Genomic DNA, 18,673 nt, shown 5'->3' with positions numbered 1-18,673 from the left:
GCTACCCTGGCATTGAGATGGCCTGGCCAAAGTGCCTATTGCTTAACTATAAGTTAAGAGCTTGGTCATGAACAAATGCTGTCATGATCCAAAATTAATGACAAGACTAGCACCCTGCTAGGGATAGGAAAGACTAATCTGGCCTGAGCACTGTAGTCTGAGATCAAGATGATTCCAGGAAAGCAATTCTATAAGTATAATGTATCTCTTGCTGTGTCCATACAAAATGACTGATATTATGAATGTGATGCGTATATGTCAGTTGGACAAGGAGAGGAGAAATATACCCATAGGATTCTGCTCTTGGGTGGGTCATTTTGCTGAAAAAGAATCTGTCCCAGAAGAAGCATCCCCTGAGGGAAAGATCTTTAACCCTATTGATTGTGACCACACCTATGTGCAAGCCCCAACCCTTCATGCTTGGGTATTTAACTATGCTGAAAGAGTGGGCTAGGGGCCAGTCCCAGTGCGAGATCTGGAGAAGCCAGATTGAGATCCAGATCCAGAGAAGAAGACTGAAGTAGCATGGGGGAGGAAGAAGCAGGAGGAGAATCAGAGGAGAATGGAGATGGGAATGGAATAAACTGCAACTGAGAGCAACCAGCCTGACCCTTGTTTCTTCCTTCGCCTGCCTCATCATTGCCATCCACCTCCCTGGGGTGGGGAAAGCGGCTGGAGACTACTGAACGTGGGCGGCGGGAGAGATAGAGTGTCGCTGCCCTGTGCCTGGTGCGGTGCCCCTTCTCTTTTGTGGTGTTTACACACTCCATCAGTGTACATTTCCCAGCACCAGTGTCCCCAGGTTTCCTCCCATCACCCCAAGACACCCCCTTCCTGTCTCTATGTGCAGGAGCTTTTCTACTCTCTCTCTCTCTCTCTCTCTCTCTCTCTGCCTCCCTCTCTTTCTCTCCCCCCACCTCTGATTACTATCTTAGAATGCCCACTTCCTTCCCCAAATGTATAGAACTGAAATGTTCTTTACCTTTGCTTGGAGCAAAAGTTCTGGAGGTAGTGTTGGGAGAACTATTGCATAAGAGTATAAATATTAAATTTTAAAAAGTCATGTCAAAAGATATCTCTTGAATGTACATAATTCTAGAAACTTTGATAACTCTACAACTAAGTTTAGATCTTCCATCTGAGGATTCTCAGAATAGAAGATTTCAATATTCTGATAGGCCCAGCTGACATAAAGATTATACTCACTGGTCACTCCAATGGCCTGACAATAATTTCTGTCTGATCTACAAGATAAAGGTTTATTTCTAATGGAGAGATACATTTATAAAATGCAATAGATTAAAATGTTTTCTCTCCTTCTCTTAAGCCCTATATCTAGACTTTTGGGCTGTAAACAGTTCTAAAATTTTTATGCATTGTGCATAAGTTATAAATAATTCTATAAGTTTTATGCATTGGGTATAAGATGAAGATATAATGTTTAATTATTTCCACTTTCCCTAGCCAACTGCTAACAAGAACTGTAAACTGTTTAAAGACCTTGTAATTTAATCAGCAGCAAAAACCATAGCCCTCCAGGTTTGTTCTCTTTCACAATGATTTTAATCTCAACTGGAATTTAAAGAAATCCTCCCTTTGCTTCCTTTCCTCCTGCTTTTAATGTTACCATCTTATATTCTAAAGGACGAAAGGCAGTTGCCTACCTCTGAAAAGACTCTCTACTCACTCCTCAACAGACTACCTGCAGTGCCAACTTTCTGGGAACTGACACAAAGGACCCTTAGAAATACTTTTTTTTTTGCATTATATTCAATGGTCAGTTTTGCAACATCTCACAAAGATGCACAGTAGGTAAAAATTAAAATTAGAAATTTATTAGGAAATATGTATTGTTGGTTCATGAATGAGCACATTAGCAGACAATTTATCCCATTTGACATATGAAAGATGTATCAAGTACTTTGAGATTCTGTTTCTTAGAGATGGTGACTAAAGTATACTGTAGATCAAGACAATACAGAGAGACCTATATTGAAGCTTAAGATGTAAATAGAGTCACTTGCTTAGTTTTAGCTTTCTTGTTAAAATTTGGATAATCTTAACAAGGCTGATGAGAGACTCCAAAGAAATCATGTGTGTAAAAATGCATTGAAATATACACCTCTCCAGGATTGTAAAGAATTGTTATAGTTATTATTATTGATGAACTTCTGCACCCAGCCTCCAGGTTTCTACCTCATATAAAGCTTATAGTTGGATTTTATTTTTAAGTCCCTGATAACCCCAGTAGGAAGAATATTACTGCAGGCCACCAATGCATAAGTAATATTTCCCCAGTCATCTTTTTCCTTCTCACACCAAGCCACAACAAAAATATCAGTCTGAAAACAACATGAATCACAAAGAAAATTAGAAGCAGAAAACATAGATATGTCATTCCTCATAAATCACCTTGTTGTGTTGTGCCCATTTAAAGAAAAATAGAAAACAAAAACTATTCATTCATGGGAATGGTAGTGCAGGAACACAAGTTAGTTCTCTGTAATTTCTGATAATCACTGTCTGTTACAGCCATTTGACAATTCACAGCCAGTGTTGAGGATTAACTGGACCAAAGTCCCTCTGAACTGACTGTGTCATGTGTCAAATAAAGGTATACAGCCCAGACAAACAACAGCAAGGCTACAAGTCAAGCTCCTCGGGGACAAAGTCTCAAAGAGGAATCAGCTGCACATGGATCAGAACTAAACGGACAGTCTGGCAGTGTTAAGCACCAAGTCTTGACATAACAGTGATACTCTCTGGTCAGCTGGGGGCCCATGAAGGACAAAATATTCTCTGGGTTCAGCATTCCTTGTGATGCACAGGAGACATTTTCTCCTAACATCTAGGAAAAAGGAATTGGAGAGTTCCTTTTCCCATTTCTATTTAAAATGTTATATAACTGAGAGGTACTACCAAAAGTTTCAGGAAGTAAACTAAAAAAACAAAACAAAACACATTTCATTAGCTTTGGGAATGGTAAGTACACATATAAAATAAAATATCCTGAAGATGCACAAAAAGTATCTATATGAAGACAAATAATGATACATGTATATAAGAAAATGAATTGAAGAAGGGTGGAAATAAAATGAGAGATAACTTTAGTTAAGTTTAGGAGTTTGTATACCATGTGATATTATCCCATTTCATGTGGCCATGGTATGAATATTAGAAATAGGAACACTACTCAGGAAAGGTTTTGGTTAATGATCACCCACAGTCTGATTTCTATGGTGAGGGGACTCCCAAGTAGTACTCAGAGGGGCTTGGTCACTAGTAGGATAACATTGGTTTGTCCTTTCTCCCTTTCTGCAGGGAACTTAGGTTTATTGGATTACACCCATCACAGTGCTCTTGAGGCACTCCCACTCTTCTGTGTTTATCTTGCTTCCCCTGTTAATCACCTATATCTCCAAATCAGACCCTGTGACTTGTAAGGTTAGGTTCTTCTAAGGACCCCAAATTTTTGTATTTGTAAGTAAAATATTATTTTTCTCTTTCCTGTATGTCCTTTGAATAGTTTACTTTAGAGCAATGGCCTTTTTGTATAGACATAGAAAGGCAGTTGATGCTATGCTTTTGTAACTTGGGAGTTATGAAATATTCAAATAATATGTACTCCTGGGCATCTGTCATATTTACTTGACTTAAGCCTTGGTTGCCCTTAGTTCCTAGCATCCCAAAACCAGGCTCCTGAAGAAGGGACTGTGTGAACCCAGGGCAAGCTGTAAGCTAGCCTGGCATCGAAACGGGACAAGCCAACCGCCATAAAACTTAAAATAAGTTGAGAGCACAGTCACGGACAAATTCTGTCATAACCCAGAAAGGAGTGACTGAACAAGGAACCTGCTAGTGCTAGGAAGGACTAATCTGGCCTGAGGACTTTGTATTTGTAAGTTAAATCTACAAACGGGATCTATAGTGAGATGTTCCCAGGAGAGCCACCCTTTAAGCTTAATATATCCCTTACTGTGCCCATACAAAATGACTAGAAAGATTATTAAGAAGTAAATTTAAGGTAGCTGTTTAAATGGTTATGGACTAAGGAAAGAAAATTATGCCCTTTGATGAAATTCTGCCCTTAAGCTGATCTCCTAGCAGGATGAGATCTTTGTCTTAGAAGAAGGTTCCCAGGAAGGAAGAGAGGGGCTTTACATGCACTTTTGTGCCATCTCACCTATGTGTAATTGCTACCCCCAACCTTGGAGATTGGACTTTTGACTATGGCAGCAAGACTGGGTGTGGGGAGACTAGCATGGGGGAAAGCAGGAGATGGGAGTGAGGGGCAGTGTGAGACTGGAATAGGCACACATGGAGAATGGAATAAAAGGCAGGACAGAGATTGGAATTAATGGCGACTGATCACCAACAAGTTTGGTGGCCCTGTTCCCTCCTTCATGCATCTTTTGGTAGCAACAGCAGCCTGAGGTGGGGAAGTGTCTCATGGCCACACATATTTTGTGAACACGCAGCCAATCATCTGAAAAGTTCAATACTAGGATTCAGTGATAAAGCGCTGCTCCTCAGGAGGCCTGGGTTCTTCCTAATGATACCTTCCCAATGGCTTAAGCTAGGAGCCAAGGATACATGTTCTTTTTGTCATCTGGTGCTGGGGATGCCATGGTTGTGCTTAGTCATCTCAAGGGCCACACCCAGTGGTTCTCAGGGGCTTCTCACCAGGTGATGCTTGGGAAAGCATGTGATGCTGCGGATTAAACCAGCGCTGCGGCAAGCAACTTATGTGCCTTAAGTCATGTTTTATCTCTCCAGCACCCAAAGTCAGGTTCTTGTGTAAGTATAGTATGTGCTTCAAACTCTGAGCTAGGCCCCTGGACTTCAAGTCAGAATTACTTTGAAGTTTGGACTCAAACACTTAGATTTATAGTAATTACAAATATGTTCACAGAATATATAAAATGAACAGGAATTAGCAATAAAGAAAAGGCAAAGGGTAGTAGGAGAGGATAAAATGTCCAAGAGGAGAATTTCATTTTCTAATGTATCCATATCATTTCATCAGGTACAAAATTAGCAAGAAAAATCATTAATATGCTATCAGCCCTGCAATTTGTGTTAATTAAGCCACATCCAAGTGTGAGCCACCAATGGTCTGTGCCAGAGTTAGCATGTTTTAAATAAATAATGACATATGTCAGTCCTCACTGGGGGGAAAAATCAGCATAGTGGGAAAGAGTAGCAATCAGATGTTCTACATCAGGTTCTGTGAGGTCTCTGGATGCAAGATCATGCTAATCCTTACCACTGCTGACTGACTGCCTGGAACTCATCACAAAGCAGGCAGCTATAGTACTTACTTATCAGGATATAACCCAGGAGAGTAGGAATTCAAAATCAACCACCTGAAATGAACGAAGCACATGTCAATGTGCACAGAGAGAAAATTAGTAACATGACACAGACGTGTTGGCAGAGTTGGCCATCATTTCTTTTTGGTCTGTGGGCATTAACCAGAGAACAGAGATGGCCAAACTCTTCCCATTATCTTTTAAAGTTAAAGGTAAGCTTGATATACTTCATAGTCCATCTTTCCAAGGTATCGCTAAACTTCTATTATCAATTTAGAAGATATAGACCAAAGTGGAAGGAAAGCAAGATTTAGACAAGAGTCTGATTTTTAGCTCAGTTATACCATTTAAACCATTTATACCACAGGAGAGCAATGCAATACTAATTGCTGAAGTGTGTTATAATCTGTGCAGTCACATGCAAACATGAAGCATTATTATAGGGTTGTCTTTCATATGTATTGTTTTGAGTACTTGCTTGCTTTTTGTGCATTTGAATCAATTTATCAAAAAAATGTAGGTGTACATGGATGGGGTTTCTATTTTCCAAGTTTTAAAAGTATAGTTTTTTGCTTAGACTTACCTTCTGGAACTCCTTTTGAGGAAATGATTAAATAAAGCTATAGTGTGGGTGGTTTTTAGGTGTAGGTAAAAGCCCAGGAGGGGTTTGTCAGTAAACTACTTCATCTGAGGTTGATGACTACTCTAAACAATATGTGACTTAAGTCTCTAGAGATAGAAAGTGAATGTTATGAACAATATGATGTATGGAAGCACATTTCCAACAAAAGACGAGAGAAAACACAGACTTAAAAAGGCTGAACTCATTTTGTTTACCAATTTTGCTAGAACAAATTCAGCCTTCTCTATGAATAGTAGGAAAGCTTATTACCTATTCAATACATTTTAATATAAAAACTGCATGATTATTTTTATTTATTATTTATAGAGTGCAAGAGAACAACATGGCCATGCTCAGTGCAAACAAGGCCAGCTCAGCCTTTGCCTCTGGGGTTGTATAATCCCAGACAAATGTAAACAGGATTGTTCCTTGGCCCAAAATCAAATGACATGGTCCCTCTTTGCCATACTACACTGCAATGGGACAGGGATAAAGAAAACTTCATGCTAAGGTCTGATCTTGTTTAACATCAAATCAGTGATCGTCACTGGAGTGCAAAGTCAGACTCAAGGATATAAGAAGGAAGTGCCTTCAATCCGAGGTCGAAAAGGAAGAAAAGGCTGGGGAGATAGTGCAAGGGATTAGAGCACATGCTTTGCATGTGCGAGGCTTGGCTGCCATCCATGTATTGCATGCTCCCCTCAGCATCACTGGTTATGCCACATACCCAGTGGCACCGAGGGGAACAGGCAGTCCATGAACATTCCCCACTCAAAAGGAAGAAAAGCATGGAAATCCTACTCTCCTATAAAAACCATAAGACTGTTTCACTAGAAAGAGTTAACAAAGTAATAATCCAAGGAAAACAAAACTGGCCTTCATCAGAGACAAAGCTAAACTAAACATCTCTATCTGAATAATTTTTTTTTTCAGGTGCCTTCAATTATTTTTTTTTATTTTTAATTAGAGAATCACCGTGAGGGTACAGTTACAGATTTATACACTTTTGTGCTTATACTTCCCTCATACAAAGTTTGGGAACCCATCCCTTCACCAGTGCCCATTCTCCACCACCCGTAAACCCAGTGTCCCTCCCACCCTCCCCAATCCCATCTCCCCCCCACCCCACCCTGCCACTGTGGCAAGGCATTCCCTTCTGTTCTCTCTCTCTAATTAGCTGTTGTGGTTTGCAATAAAGGTGTTGAGTGGCCGCTGTGCTCAGTCTCTAGCCCTCATTCAGCCCGCAACTCCCTTCCCCCACATGGCCTTCGACTACAATGTAGTTGGTGATCGCTTCTCTGAGTTGACCTTTCCCCGGAACGTGAGGCCAGCCTCGAAGCCATGGAGTCAACCTCCTGGTACTTATTTCTACAGTTCTTGGGTGTTAGTCTCCCACTCTGTTATTCTATATACCATAGATGAGTGCAATCTTTCTATGTCTGTCTCTCTCTTTCTGACTCATTTCACTCAGCATGAAACTTTTCATGCCCATCCACTTAACTACAAAATTCTTGACCTCCTTTTTCTAACAGCTGCATAGTATTCCATTGTATAGATGTACCAAAGTTTCCTCAACCAGTCATCCGTTCTGGGGCATTCGGGTTTTTTCCAGATTCTGGCTATTGTAAACAGTGCTGCGATGAACATACATGTGCAGATGTTGTTTCGATTGTACTTTTTTGCCTCTCTGGGATATATTCCCAGCAGTGGTATTGCTGGGTCAAATGGGAATTCAATATCTAATTTTTTGAGAGTCGTCCAAATTGTTTTCCAGAAGGGCTGAACCAGTCGGCATTCCCACCAGCAGTGAAGAAGGGTCCCTTTCTCCCCACATCCTCTCCAACAGCGGTTGCTTTTGTTCTTTTGGATGTGTGCTAGTCTCTGTGGTGTGAGGTGGTATCTCATGGTTGTTTTGATCTGCATCTCTCTGTCTATCTGAATAATTAAACGTTAAAAAAAAAAAGCTTTTTATCCCCACCAGAACTTTGTAATGTGTCTGTTAAGATGACCGGCAAGGGAGGTGTGGGGATGAGGATGGAAGAAAGGGAAGCTGATACCGATGGCAGGATTAGTGTTGAAATTTTATGTGCCTAAAACTCAACTATCAGTAACTTTGTAAATCATGGTTCTTTATCACTGTATCACTGTCATCCTGTTGTTCATCGATTTGCTCAAGCGGGCGCCAGTAATGTCTCCATTCGTCCCTGTCACATGCTAGTGTAGCCCAATGGCATATTAAGGGCTCTTTCAGGATCAGGGAAATGAGGACCATCGTTGTTGTTACTGTTTTGGGCATATTGAGTACACCACAGGTAGCTTGCCAGGCTCTGCCGTAAGAACCCAGAAATGGTTCTTTAATTAAAGAAAATCTATAAAATGTATGTGTTTATATAATATATAATATCATTTTATATATGATGTTAATATATATTTTTAAAGTATTTTACCCTAGGATATAACTGCTCATATGGTTCGAACAAACAGCAAGTATTCAAGAAATATGCATTTTTTAGGTTAAACTATTTTCATTTCAAAAATATCCTTCTTGTATCTGCTGTTTCAGAGCTAGAATAATATGAGTTAAAGGAATAAAGGATCTCTCCTCCTACTTGGGGTGAGATCTGGAAAAGGAACCCGGGAATTAGAAAATCTGCCTGGAACGTCAGCAGTTTTAGGCATTTAGTTGGTGCAGGGAAAACATGATGGCGCGGTGCTTGTTCCCTATTCCACCAAATGCAAGAATTTACATTACGTTCAGGTTTCTACTATAAAATATACTCCCATGGAAAGCAATCTTCCTCTCATTCTGTTGAAAGAGAATCTGAGGTCAAAAAGGCAGAGAATGTACAAGCATAAGAAGAACACGGATTAGCCCATGCCTCTTAGGAAAATGAATGCAGGCCCTGCATGTGGGAGTGGTATGGAATTGTTTCATTATTTTATTCTAAATTTGCAGCAGGACTTCACTCCGTGGTCCGAAGCCATACGCTGAATATAACTGAAGAAATTTAACAGGACCCAGCTGAAACCAAATCCTAAGATAGAGAGCTAAAACCCCAAAGCAAAATAAAACTGGTGGAGATTTGTCAGGTCACGGATGCGAGTGACCTCATGCCCATGTTTCCTCTTTGGCTGATTTGCTCATTTTTAGTCTTCTCTCTTTGATCCCAATACCCAGTTTGGCATCTGTTATCTGGAACCTGAGAAACTGCTGGTCTTGAAACATAAGAGAAAATTGCTGAACTGAAGTGAACTTTGAAAAACCTCACACTTTTTAGGGGACTTCCATCTCCTAATTCACCAAAGCGTGTGGGAGCTGCAAGCCTCCTTGTCACCTGTGACTAGAGAGTGAAGTTGGCGGATAGAGCACAGCCATGGGAGGGAGAGGAAAAGGCCGAGGGAGGTCGAAGAAGCCCTTTGTGAAAGAAAAGACAAGATAAAATTTTTAAAAGGTCAGATGGGGAACCAAAAGAGCATAGATTCAAGGCAGGATCCTGGGGGATTGCTCAGGTGCCCAGAGCCATAGACTATTAAGGTCCACAGCACCTGTTATCAGAAAAAGGGCCTGATAAGAAACCTCAGGAAAAGTTGGGGGTTTTTTTGAAGTTTGTTCAGGGGGCTAGAGAGACAGTGTGTGGGGGTGGTACTTGCCTTGTACAAAGCCAATCTGGGTTTGATCCCTGGTACCACATATAGTTTCCTGATCACTCTAGGGGTGATCACTGAGCACAAGAACCAGGGGAAAGCTTCAAGCACTGCCAAGTATCCCCCTCCAAAAAAGTTTTTTCAATGAGGATGATTTGAAGCTACTTTTTTTTCGACCTTGTTTTGGGTGGGAGGGTAGAGCTAGCTGTGCTCAGCGCTTATGCCTGGCTCTGTGATCAGAGATCACTCCTGGCTGGGCTTGGGGGACTATGTGAGGTGGCGGTAATCAAACCCAGGAGAGTACAGACAAGGCAAGTGTCCTTCCTGCGGTACCCTCTCTCCAATTCCGAGAATTGAAGATTCTTATGACACATACGCAGGGCCAGACAGTGTGAAGTCTGATAAATCATGAAAGTAAGATCTTTTACCAAAGAAAGCAAAGGTCCAGATGACATTATCTGGGAGTGGATGGGCCACATGTAAAAACATGTATCTGTGGTCATGTGTGTGTGTGTGGTATGTGTGTGTGTGTGTGTGTGTGTGTGTGTGTGTGTGTGTGTTTACTGGGCTCTCAGGTAATTTACTGGTTGCAAATATTAATCAAATAACTCTAACCTTCCATCCGCTTTTCTATTACCTGACCTACTTTGTGCCAATTTCCTTTCTCCTCCCCAACACTGCTTGCTTCACTGTTCTTCTTTAAGGCATGGGATGGGGATTTGTCAAAGTCAATGAGCACTTTATTACAGTGAGAACGTTCCGTAATGAACAATTCAGCAATTTAATGAGATTCTGTAGATCTGTCTCCAGCCTGTCCATCAAGTCTCACTTCTATAAAGCACCCTGACACTAATCCTCTGGCATACCCAATCCTCACCCTGGGCAGAATATTAGATTCTTCCATGGTATATTGCATTACTAGTATAACCTCAGCAAAAATGATGAACTTAACTATACTTGAGGCAATATAGCTGGTCTGATTTGATTTTTCTCGATGGGATTGAGTATGAGGGAATTACTTATTTACTAAGATAGAACAAAAACAGTTTCTTATTGCCTGCTGAATGCCTAAATTGATCATATTTATGTGAATCTTTTAATTCTTTTTTGAGGGTAGGTATAAAAAAATTCCCTGAAGCAGAAAAAATATATCTACATTACAATCTCGTAATGTATTTTAATCATCTACATTTTAAATATCAATATTACAGTAGCAGTTACCTTTGGAGAGACAACTATGATGACTCTTAAACATACAGTACAAAATTAAGGAATATGCAGACATTTGTACACTGCCATATCAATCTCGGGCAAAGCTTTCCACGGTGCCACAAAGAGGAAGAGACGCCACAAGGACGGACAGTTCAGATCTCTCTCAATTCTGCTAGAAATAATTAAATACACAATGAATATCAAGTCTTAGTTGTTCCTCTTAGGAACTGATGACAATTTTGGCTTTTCCCACTTGAAGTTGACCAAAAATGAGAATAATTGTTGTTTGCAGGAGAGAATCACCGGTAATTAAATGTATATCAAAAACCCATTCTCAGCAATACATGTGACCATTTCCTGAAATACCTGAGAAGAAAACAAAATGCATATGGCTTTTGAAAAATCTCTTTAGAGTTTGTCAAGATAATGTGGAATCAGCTCACTGGGATATGATCACTGTCTGCTTCATGACCCTGGGTAAGGCATTGAGGTCTCGTGGTGTTTCTCTAGAAAAATGGAACTGATGGCAGTTATCTTTCAGGCCTGTGCAACAAGTCAGTAAATCTGCAAAGTCAGGAATCATGTGTCCTGGATGCTCTAAATTCAGCGTCTCACACATTTCAGAGATTCGAGGACTGTTTTCCACTGACTGCCTAGCCACATTGCTGGCCTAAAAGGTTGCTGGGAAAAGTAAGACCAAGAGGGCCTGGCTATGTCATTCAGTGGTATCGTACCCCTTCCTTGCAGGCATGAGAATTTGATCCTTTGTCCTGGCCACATCCCAAGTGCAATCTTATGGCATTGAAGTTTATGACTCTCAGTGTCATAAGAGTGTGGGACCTCTGGGACAATGACATCTAGTATGCAACCCATGGTGAGCAACAAAACCAAGCATCTGAATAACACAGTTGAATGTTATGATCCACAACAACAAAAAGAAAGGGAGAGTGTGGTGAAGAAAGAAATAAGGAAGAAGGGTATTAGAGAAATTATCAACCTGTTGAGGTAGACTTATAAATTCCACTGTATACTGTCATACTGTATATAATTCTTTTTTATTCATGCCTGTGAAATCTTGGCGATATGACCTCAAAAAGCAACAAGATAGTCAGTGCTTCAGTGAGTGAGTCAGACAATGTAGAAAAAGGGGGAAATATAGACTCTATTTTCCAAAAACACCCAGCGAATTGTTCAAGGATAACCACAAGGGAATACTAGAAAAAACTTAAATTAACAATCAATTTGAACACACACACACACACACACACAAACACACAATCCCTCTCATCCCCGAGACAAAAAATCTTCTAAAAGAATGCTATGGTAGGCAAAAAGCCAGGCTTAGGAAAATAGCAGTGAATGCAGAATAAACTAGGGAGAGAGACTCTTTCCCACTGTGGTACAAGAAGTGCTTGATTTCATTCATGTAGCCACTCTCTGCTACAACAAAGGAAGTTTCTGAATGACAAGAAAAGCACATTTTTTGGCATTGGATTATTTCTTGTTTGGGTTCCGTTGGTCATTTTATTTTGGGTGTAGGAAAGGGATTCTGACGTGGGCTACATCCTGCATTGCTCAGGAGCCATTCCTGACTGTGCTGAGGTACCATATGCAGTGCCATAGATCTCACCAGGTCATTGAGTGCAGGGCAAGCTATCCCCTGATCTCCTATACTATCTCTCTGAAATGCCATTGATCTGAAATGCTATGTGCATCAATACCACTTATCATCCATTCTTTTCATATACTCTTTCCAAAACTACTTTAATTAGAGAAAGAGGGGGGACTTTGACTCTTCCTTGTGGAACCACCTTAGATGTAGGTGAAGGAAATCCTATTGAGGGTCTCATGATTGTCACCCCTGGGATTCTCTGTCAAGTTGAACAGGCTAAGGTTCTCATTTCCATGTTCTCTGAAGCTCATGTTCTCCCTTTTTTTTTTCTGTCCAGCCAGGAATACCATATGTAAACTGCTTCCCCCAAAGAGGTCTAAACAGACACAAATTCCTGTCCCTTATGACTCAACCCTTTTATTTTCAGTCAGTTCATGCCTTCTCCATGAGCCAGGAGAGGACACAGGCAGCACCCTTACCTGCCAGATCTGCTCTTCACTGAGCGAGGTCAAGCGGTCACTCTTCAGGACCTCCTGAAGCAGACAATAAGGAAGCGTCAGGACATCTTCTGGGCGACTCTTCAGCAGTTCTGAGAGATGTTTCACCAAGAAGTCAATCACGGCTTTCTCCAACAAAGTGAGGTTAAAAAGGTCCGCAATTCTGTACAGATCCAAGTAATTAAAACTATTTAATTCCTGGATGCCAAAATATAAAAATGAGAGGGGGGAAAAAAGGTCTCTTAGTAATCAATCCAAGAAAGAGTAAGAAAGAAATTCTAATGTACGACTCAAGTTTGCCTGACAGGAGCGAGAGAAATGGGGCTGGACTCCACTGAGAATGTGGAACAGAGCCCTGAGGCAGCCCAGGGCAGAGAACAGTCTCACCACAATCCATCATTTCCCCACAAGGGCTGCTCCTTTGTAAAACCTAAATGCTCAGACTTCTGAATAAAGGAATTGAATGGGGGTACTAGTTGTACTGACCAGATGTTACCAGATGTTACTTTGCATTTCACTCAGGATTCCAACCCCCCCCACCCCCCCGCCCCCCGCCCCCGTTATCCTTCCCTGGTTTTAGTAGCTCTCAGGTGCAAAGTTTCTACGTTCTTGTAAGAACAGGTAAAGGAAGATTCAAAATTAAATCACACAAACTATGTGAAGATACACTGACCCTACTAATTTTCCAAAACTTTCACTTAAGAGAAAAAAAACAGCACCCATCCTTACTTAATGATATTAAAAGACAGAAGTTCATATCTAAGGTTTCAGGAAATAAAGACACCTCACAAAAAAAGATTTGTGTCCTGCATAGTTCTCAATTGTTATTGGAGATAGATGATTTGTAATAGTCTGTTTTCTTGTTAGTCTGAAAAATGTAGTTTGCAATTTCCCTGTTTTTCAGTTTCTGCAGCAATGCTTCATTAGCGGGGAAGGTGGGGATTTCATCCTTCTCTACAAGATCTCAAACTCATAGCTAGGACTCTTCATTGCCCACTGAAACCACTGTCCCCTTCAATGCTGGTAATTTGCAAGAATCAGAGTGGGTGTAATAAGTTTGTTGATAGAAAATTTGCCTATTTCAAGTACGAGCGCGAGTCAAGTCTTAGTTTTTCCTCATGTTTAACTTATAATTACTACTGTATGAGTAATACTTTCCAAACTTGTCGGGAATGCAGAAGTTCATTAAATTAGCTAACTTTACAATCTATTTAATTTGCAACATATGTTTCCATTTTTTATGTTATATAAAAGCATTAGGGATTCTGTCTATGGTATTTATAGTCTAATATTTTTGTTTCTATAATAGGTGAACATCTAAAGGAACATGTTCTAAATCAACTTGGCAACCACTAGCTACATGTTGCTATTGATGTCTTGAAATGTGACTCATTTAATTGAGATGTGCTCTAAGTAGTAAATATATGTCAAATACAAAGAATAATAAAAAGAAATGATTCTGACACTAATAATTTTTATATTGAGTATATGGTAAAATGATATTATTTGGGACATAACAGGTTAAAGTCATCAATTTCACTATTTCCCTTCTCTTTTTTAAAGAAGCTTCTAGAAATGTTTTAAATACCTATGTAGTTCCAATTATTTTGGACAATGTTCTATGTAGCAATTTCTAAAGCTGTTATAAAGAGGATAATAAGAAAAAATTTTAAACACGGTTTTCAGAGTCACAACTGCATCATCATCATCATCACAGCTAGCTTTTTCAGTTTAGATTCCATTTCTTTGGACAGGAAGTGACACTTTAATTATATTCCTAAAGGAGTCAAGTAATAAGACTTCAGGACTCAGCTATAAAGAACTTTGCCAACACAATTGGAAAAAAAATAAATGCTTATCTTTAAAATGAAGTTTACCACAGATGACCACTAAAAATGATTACAACTCAAACATCTAAGAGTTTCTCCATAGCTGTTTAATCAATCCTGGATTCCCATTCAGCAAATTTTATCAAAGGAATAGTGAAAATTTCTGACTCAAGAACCAATTTTTACTAATAATGTTTTAGTGTATTCTGCAAATTTGTTTTCCTGTATTGGTAAATTTTTATCTGGGAAGAAACAGAATATAATCCTTGCATATGGAGCTTACAAAGCAAACTTAATAATTTCATTTCTTACCAATACATCTATAAAGTAAGTTTAAATGCTTAGGGACTTGACTGCAATTTCAATGTCCCACAAAATTACTCCACAGTTTCCCAGCATGGCAGCAAATAGGAAAAATTGTGCATCTACAGAAACAGAAACTTCAACTCTTTCTGTTTGAATAAGTAGAATTTGAGACAGTTTTTTTCCATTTGTTCTCTTGCCAGAAAGGTGCCTACAAGCATGAGTTTGGGGTTGGATTATGTAGCTGCAATCAAATATTCTGTATAAAGTACTTTATAGGGGGCTGGAACGATAGCACAGCGGGTAGGGCAATTGCCTTGCACGCAGTAGACCCGGGTTCAATTCCAAGCATCCCATATGGTCCCCTGAGCACTGCCAGGAGTAATTCCTGAGTGCAGAGCCAGGAGTAATCCCTGTGCATAGCTGGGTGTGACCCAAAAATCAAGAAAGAAAGAAAGAAAGAAAGAAAGAAAGAAAGAAAGAAAGAAAGAAAGAAAGAAAGAAAGAAAGAAAGAAAGAAAGAAAGAAAGAAAGAAAGAAAGAAAGAAAGAAAGAAAGAAAGAATAGGAAAATAACCTTGTGTTTTTAATAATAGAAGCCTAAGGGAATACAGTGCTGCTAGCAGGTAAACCTGTACCTGTGGGGCAAGTACATCAGCAGCCTGATGAGGCCTTCAGACTCCTAGGTACCCCAAAATTGCTGTGTGCCTTTGGACAGATCCTAACAAATAACTTGGGGCCAAGTTTACCAAGAATTAAATAGCCAAAAGTTAGGTATGTGGGAGACACACCCACAAAACACCTCTGGCTCAGCTATAAAAGCTCATTTATTGGCCTTATTTCAAAGAACCATAAATCTCGAAAGAGATCAAAAGATGCAGTTAGGGCTTAGAGAACAAAGGTAGGTGGGAACCCATGACTGAGAGCCCCAGGTTCGCTTGGATTGGGACTGGGCCTCCTCCCCCACCAGGTCCCCAGTTTTCCAGAAGCTTGGTAGTCACACCCACAAATTGCCCTTGGCGCCATGTAATCTTATCAATGGCCAAGACCTAGAGACTATAAACTAAAGCTCCCAGGAGATAGTGCCACAGAATGCCCTTACCCTGCACCAGGCTGTCATCACCGGTCACCTCAGAGGGGGTGGCAGGTTGAGTTTCCATCCCTACCCCAAACAGAACCCTAGCAGCCAAAAATCTCCAGAACCCAACCACCGCCTTGCCCAAGACCACTCTCCACATGCTCGGACAAGCCTCACCCAAAACAGGATGAACCTCACCTGGACCAGCAGGAAAACCCATATAGGCGGGATCCCGTGACTGAGATCTCCAAGCCCACTTGGATTGAGACTGGGCTTCCTCCCCCCGAGTCCTTAGTTTTCCAGAAGCTTGGCAGTCACACCCACAAACTGCCCCTGCTGCCATGTAATCTTATCAATGGCCAAGACCCAGACAGAGACTATAAACTAAAGCTCCTGGAAGAGAATGGCACAGAATTTCCTGGACATCATATTCTATTCATAACAAGCAATACAAAACAAATCATCTAGCACTGGTTTTTTGGCAGGTTTGAGTGGTAGTGAGACTGTGTCGAAATATTATCGAATGTAACCAAAGTAGAGAAAGGGTATGGAAGAAACTGTCTGCCACATAAGCAGGGAAAGGGTTGAAACGAGGCGGGGGTTGGGGATGCTGGGGATTTTGGTGGTGGAAAGTGTGCACTGGTGAAGGGATGGGTGTTTGATGATTGTACGACCAAAGCTCAAACATGAAAGCTTTGTAGCTGTATCTCACAGTGAATAAAAAAAGGGGGGGGGGAATAATAATAAAATTAAGACAACATTTAGAATAGAATTTTAAAAAAAGCAATGTGGAGTTTATGCTCAATTCAATCAGCTTAATGGCTGAATAAATAGCAGTACTCCTACATTATTAAAAAAAATAGAAGCCTGCACCTCAAGAGCAGGCCAATTCAAAACTACAGAGAACCAGATAATTTGCTATTCTTAATGGAAGACTTTAAACATTGTGCTTATTCTCTGCTGTGCTTCTTACAAAGGCAATTACTTAATGCTTTCTTCCATAGTGCAGAAATATTTTCACATCCTAAGGATTTTATATAACCGCCAAACCCAATCTCACAAAACATTTCATATTACTGGAACACTAAAAGAGCTAAGTGGACAAATGTCAATAACTAACCAAAAAAAAAGCAACAGACGGGGCTGGATCGATAGCATAGCAGGTAAGGCTTTTGCCTTGTACTCAACCAACCCGGGTTCATTTCCCAGCATCCCATATGGTCCCCAAGCACCGCCAGGAGTAATTCCTGAGTACATGAGCCAGGAGTTACCTCTGTGCATTGCGGGATGTGACACAAAAAGCAATATATATATATATATATATATATATATATATATATATATATGCAACAGAGAACTGATCTGACACATAATCACATACAAGGAAACCATCATTTAAAAGTATGCTTCCTATCCCTACCTTTCATCTCTTGTACTTAGCATTGGGCAGCATTGTAGTCCTGTACTTCATTGTTTTGCTCGAGTGGACACCAGTAATGTCTCCATTGTGAGACTTGTTGTTATCATTTTTGACATATCGAATACGCCACGGGTAGCTTGCCAGGCTCTGCTGTGTGAGCGGGATACTCTCAGTAGCTTGCCAGGCTCTCTGAGAGGGGTGGAGGAATGGAATCTGGGTCGGCCACGTGCAAGGCAAACACTCTACCCACTGTGCTATCGCTCCAGTCCCTCTTCTATTTAAGAAACATAATTTTCCCAGATCTCCAGTGCTTTCTACACATGTCAAAGGTTTCCACTCCCCTCCCCTTGCATACTTCGCACCTCTGAAGTTAAACTGTTATAAAGCAGAGCTGAAGAAAGAAAGAAAGTCAAAGCACCTGCATTGAGGTCAGGATGACACTATTCTCAAGCCTCCTTCCTGTTAGGCTTTGTGGGCTTTAAGCAAAATCATTTCTGTCTTTTAGGCTAAGATTATACATAAGCGAAATAATCACCCAAGATACTGCTTTTTAAGACTTTCCATCAATGTGATGGGAGGAGGTGTGAAGCAATGGTTAAAATGCATTAAGTGGCCACAGATAACACTATGATGCAAAAAATAAAACATAACTATTACGGACATAGTGCCATTATGTTTCGGGTTAGAAAAAAAAGTAATAAGTGTTCATTTTATAGAACTCAGAAAATACAAAGTATGGAAAAGAAAACAAAAACCATTCATATTTCACCATGCAGAGATAATCATTATTAATGTTTTCATTGTGTACTTCTAGGTTCTCTTGAAAGAATTCTTTTACATATCAGCTAATAATTGCATTCAGTGATAGGACAGACCAGCGAAAGGGCAAGGTCCCTAGAATCAGGGAGAACTGGTTCAAGTTCAGCCTAAATACCACTGGCCATAACCTTCGGTCAAATAGTGAACTAAGGTTTGAATTATTACCCATTTATTACAAAAAATTGGGAAAATGTAACCCATAAGAAGCTGTTAGCGGTGCCCTGGAAAGTTAGTGAACATGGCCTTGAGAACACACACCTGGGGTTGATGCTGAAGGGAAAGCAATTCTGACTTGGTAAAGGGTGGGATAGGAACAGAAGCATGT

General features: G+C 40.3%; 1 protein-coding gene across 5 annotated transcripts in view; it reads right to left on the bottom strand.

Moving 5' to 3' along the window:
- The window catches only part of KLHL32 (kelch like family member 32), a 226,852-nt gene that overhangs the window by 58,694 nt on the left and 149,485 nt on the right, over window positions 1–18,673 (bottom strand). For 3 of the 5 annotated variants that reach the window (XM_055136574.1, XM_055136569.1, XM_055136570.1), the window contains exon 6: window positions 12,883–13,098. The exons of 1 other annotated variant lie outside the window; for it this stretch is intronic. In XM_055136574.1, coding sequence (XP_054992549.1) covers window positions 12,883–13,098 — 216 coding nt within the window. Of the gene's footprint in view, window positions 1–12,882; window positions 13,099–18,673 lie in introns of those variants that run through there. One more of the 5 variants, XM_055136573.1, reaches the window with a different exon arrangement.

This window comes from Sorex araneus, chromosome 4, assembly GCF_027595985.1.
Source record: "Sorex araneus isolate mSorAra2 chromosome 4, mSorAra2.pri, whole genome shotgun sequence".
Lineage (NCBI taxonomy): Eukaryota > Metazoa > Chordata > Mammalia > Eulipotyphla > Soricidae > Sorex > Sorex araneus.
This window is presented reverse-complemented; position numbering and strand designations above follow the sequence as displayed.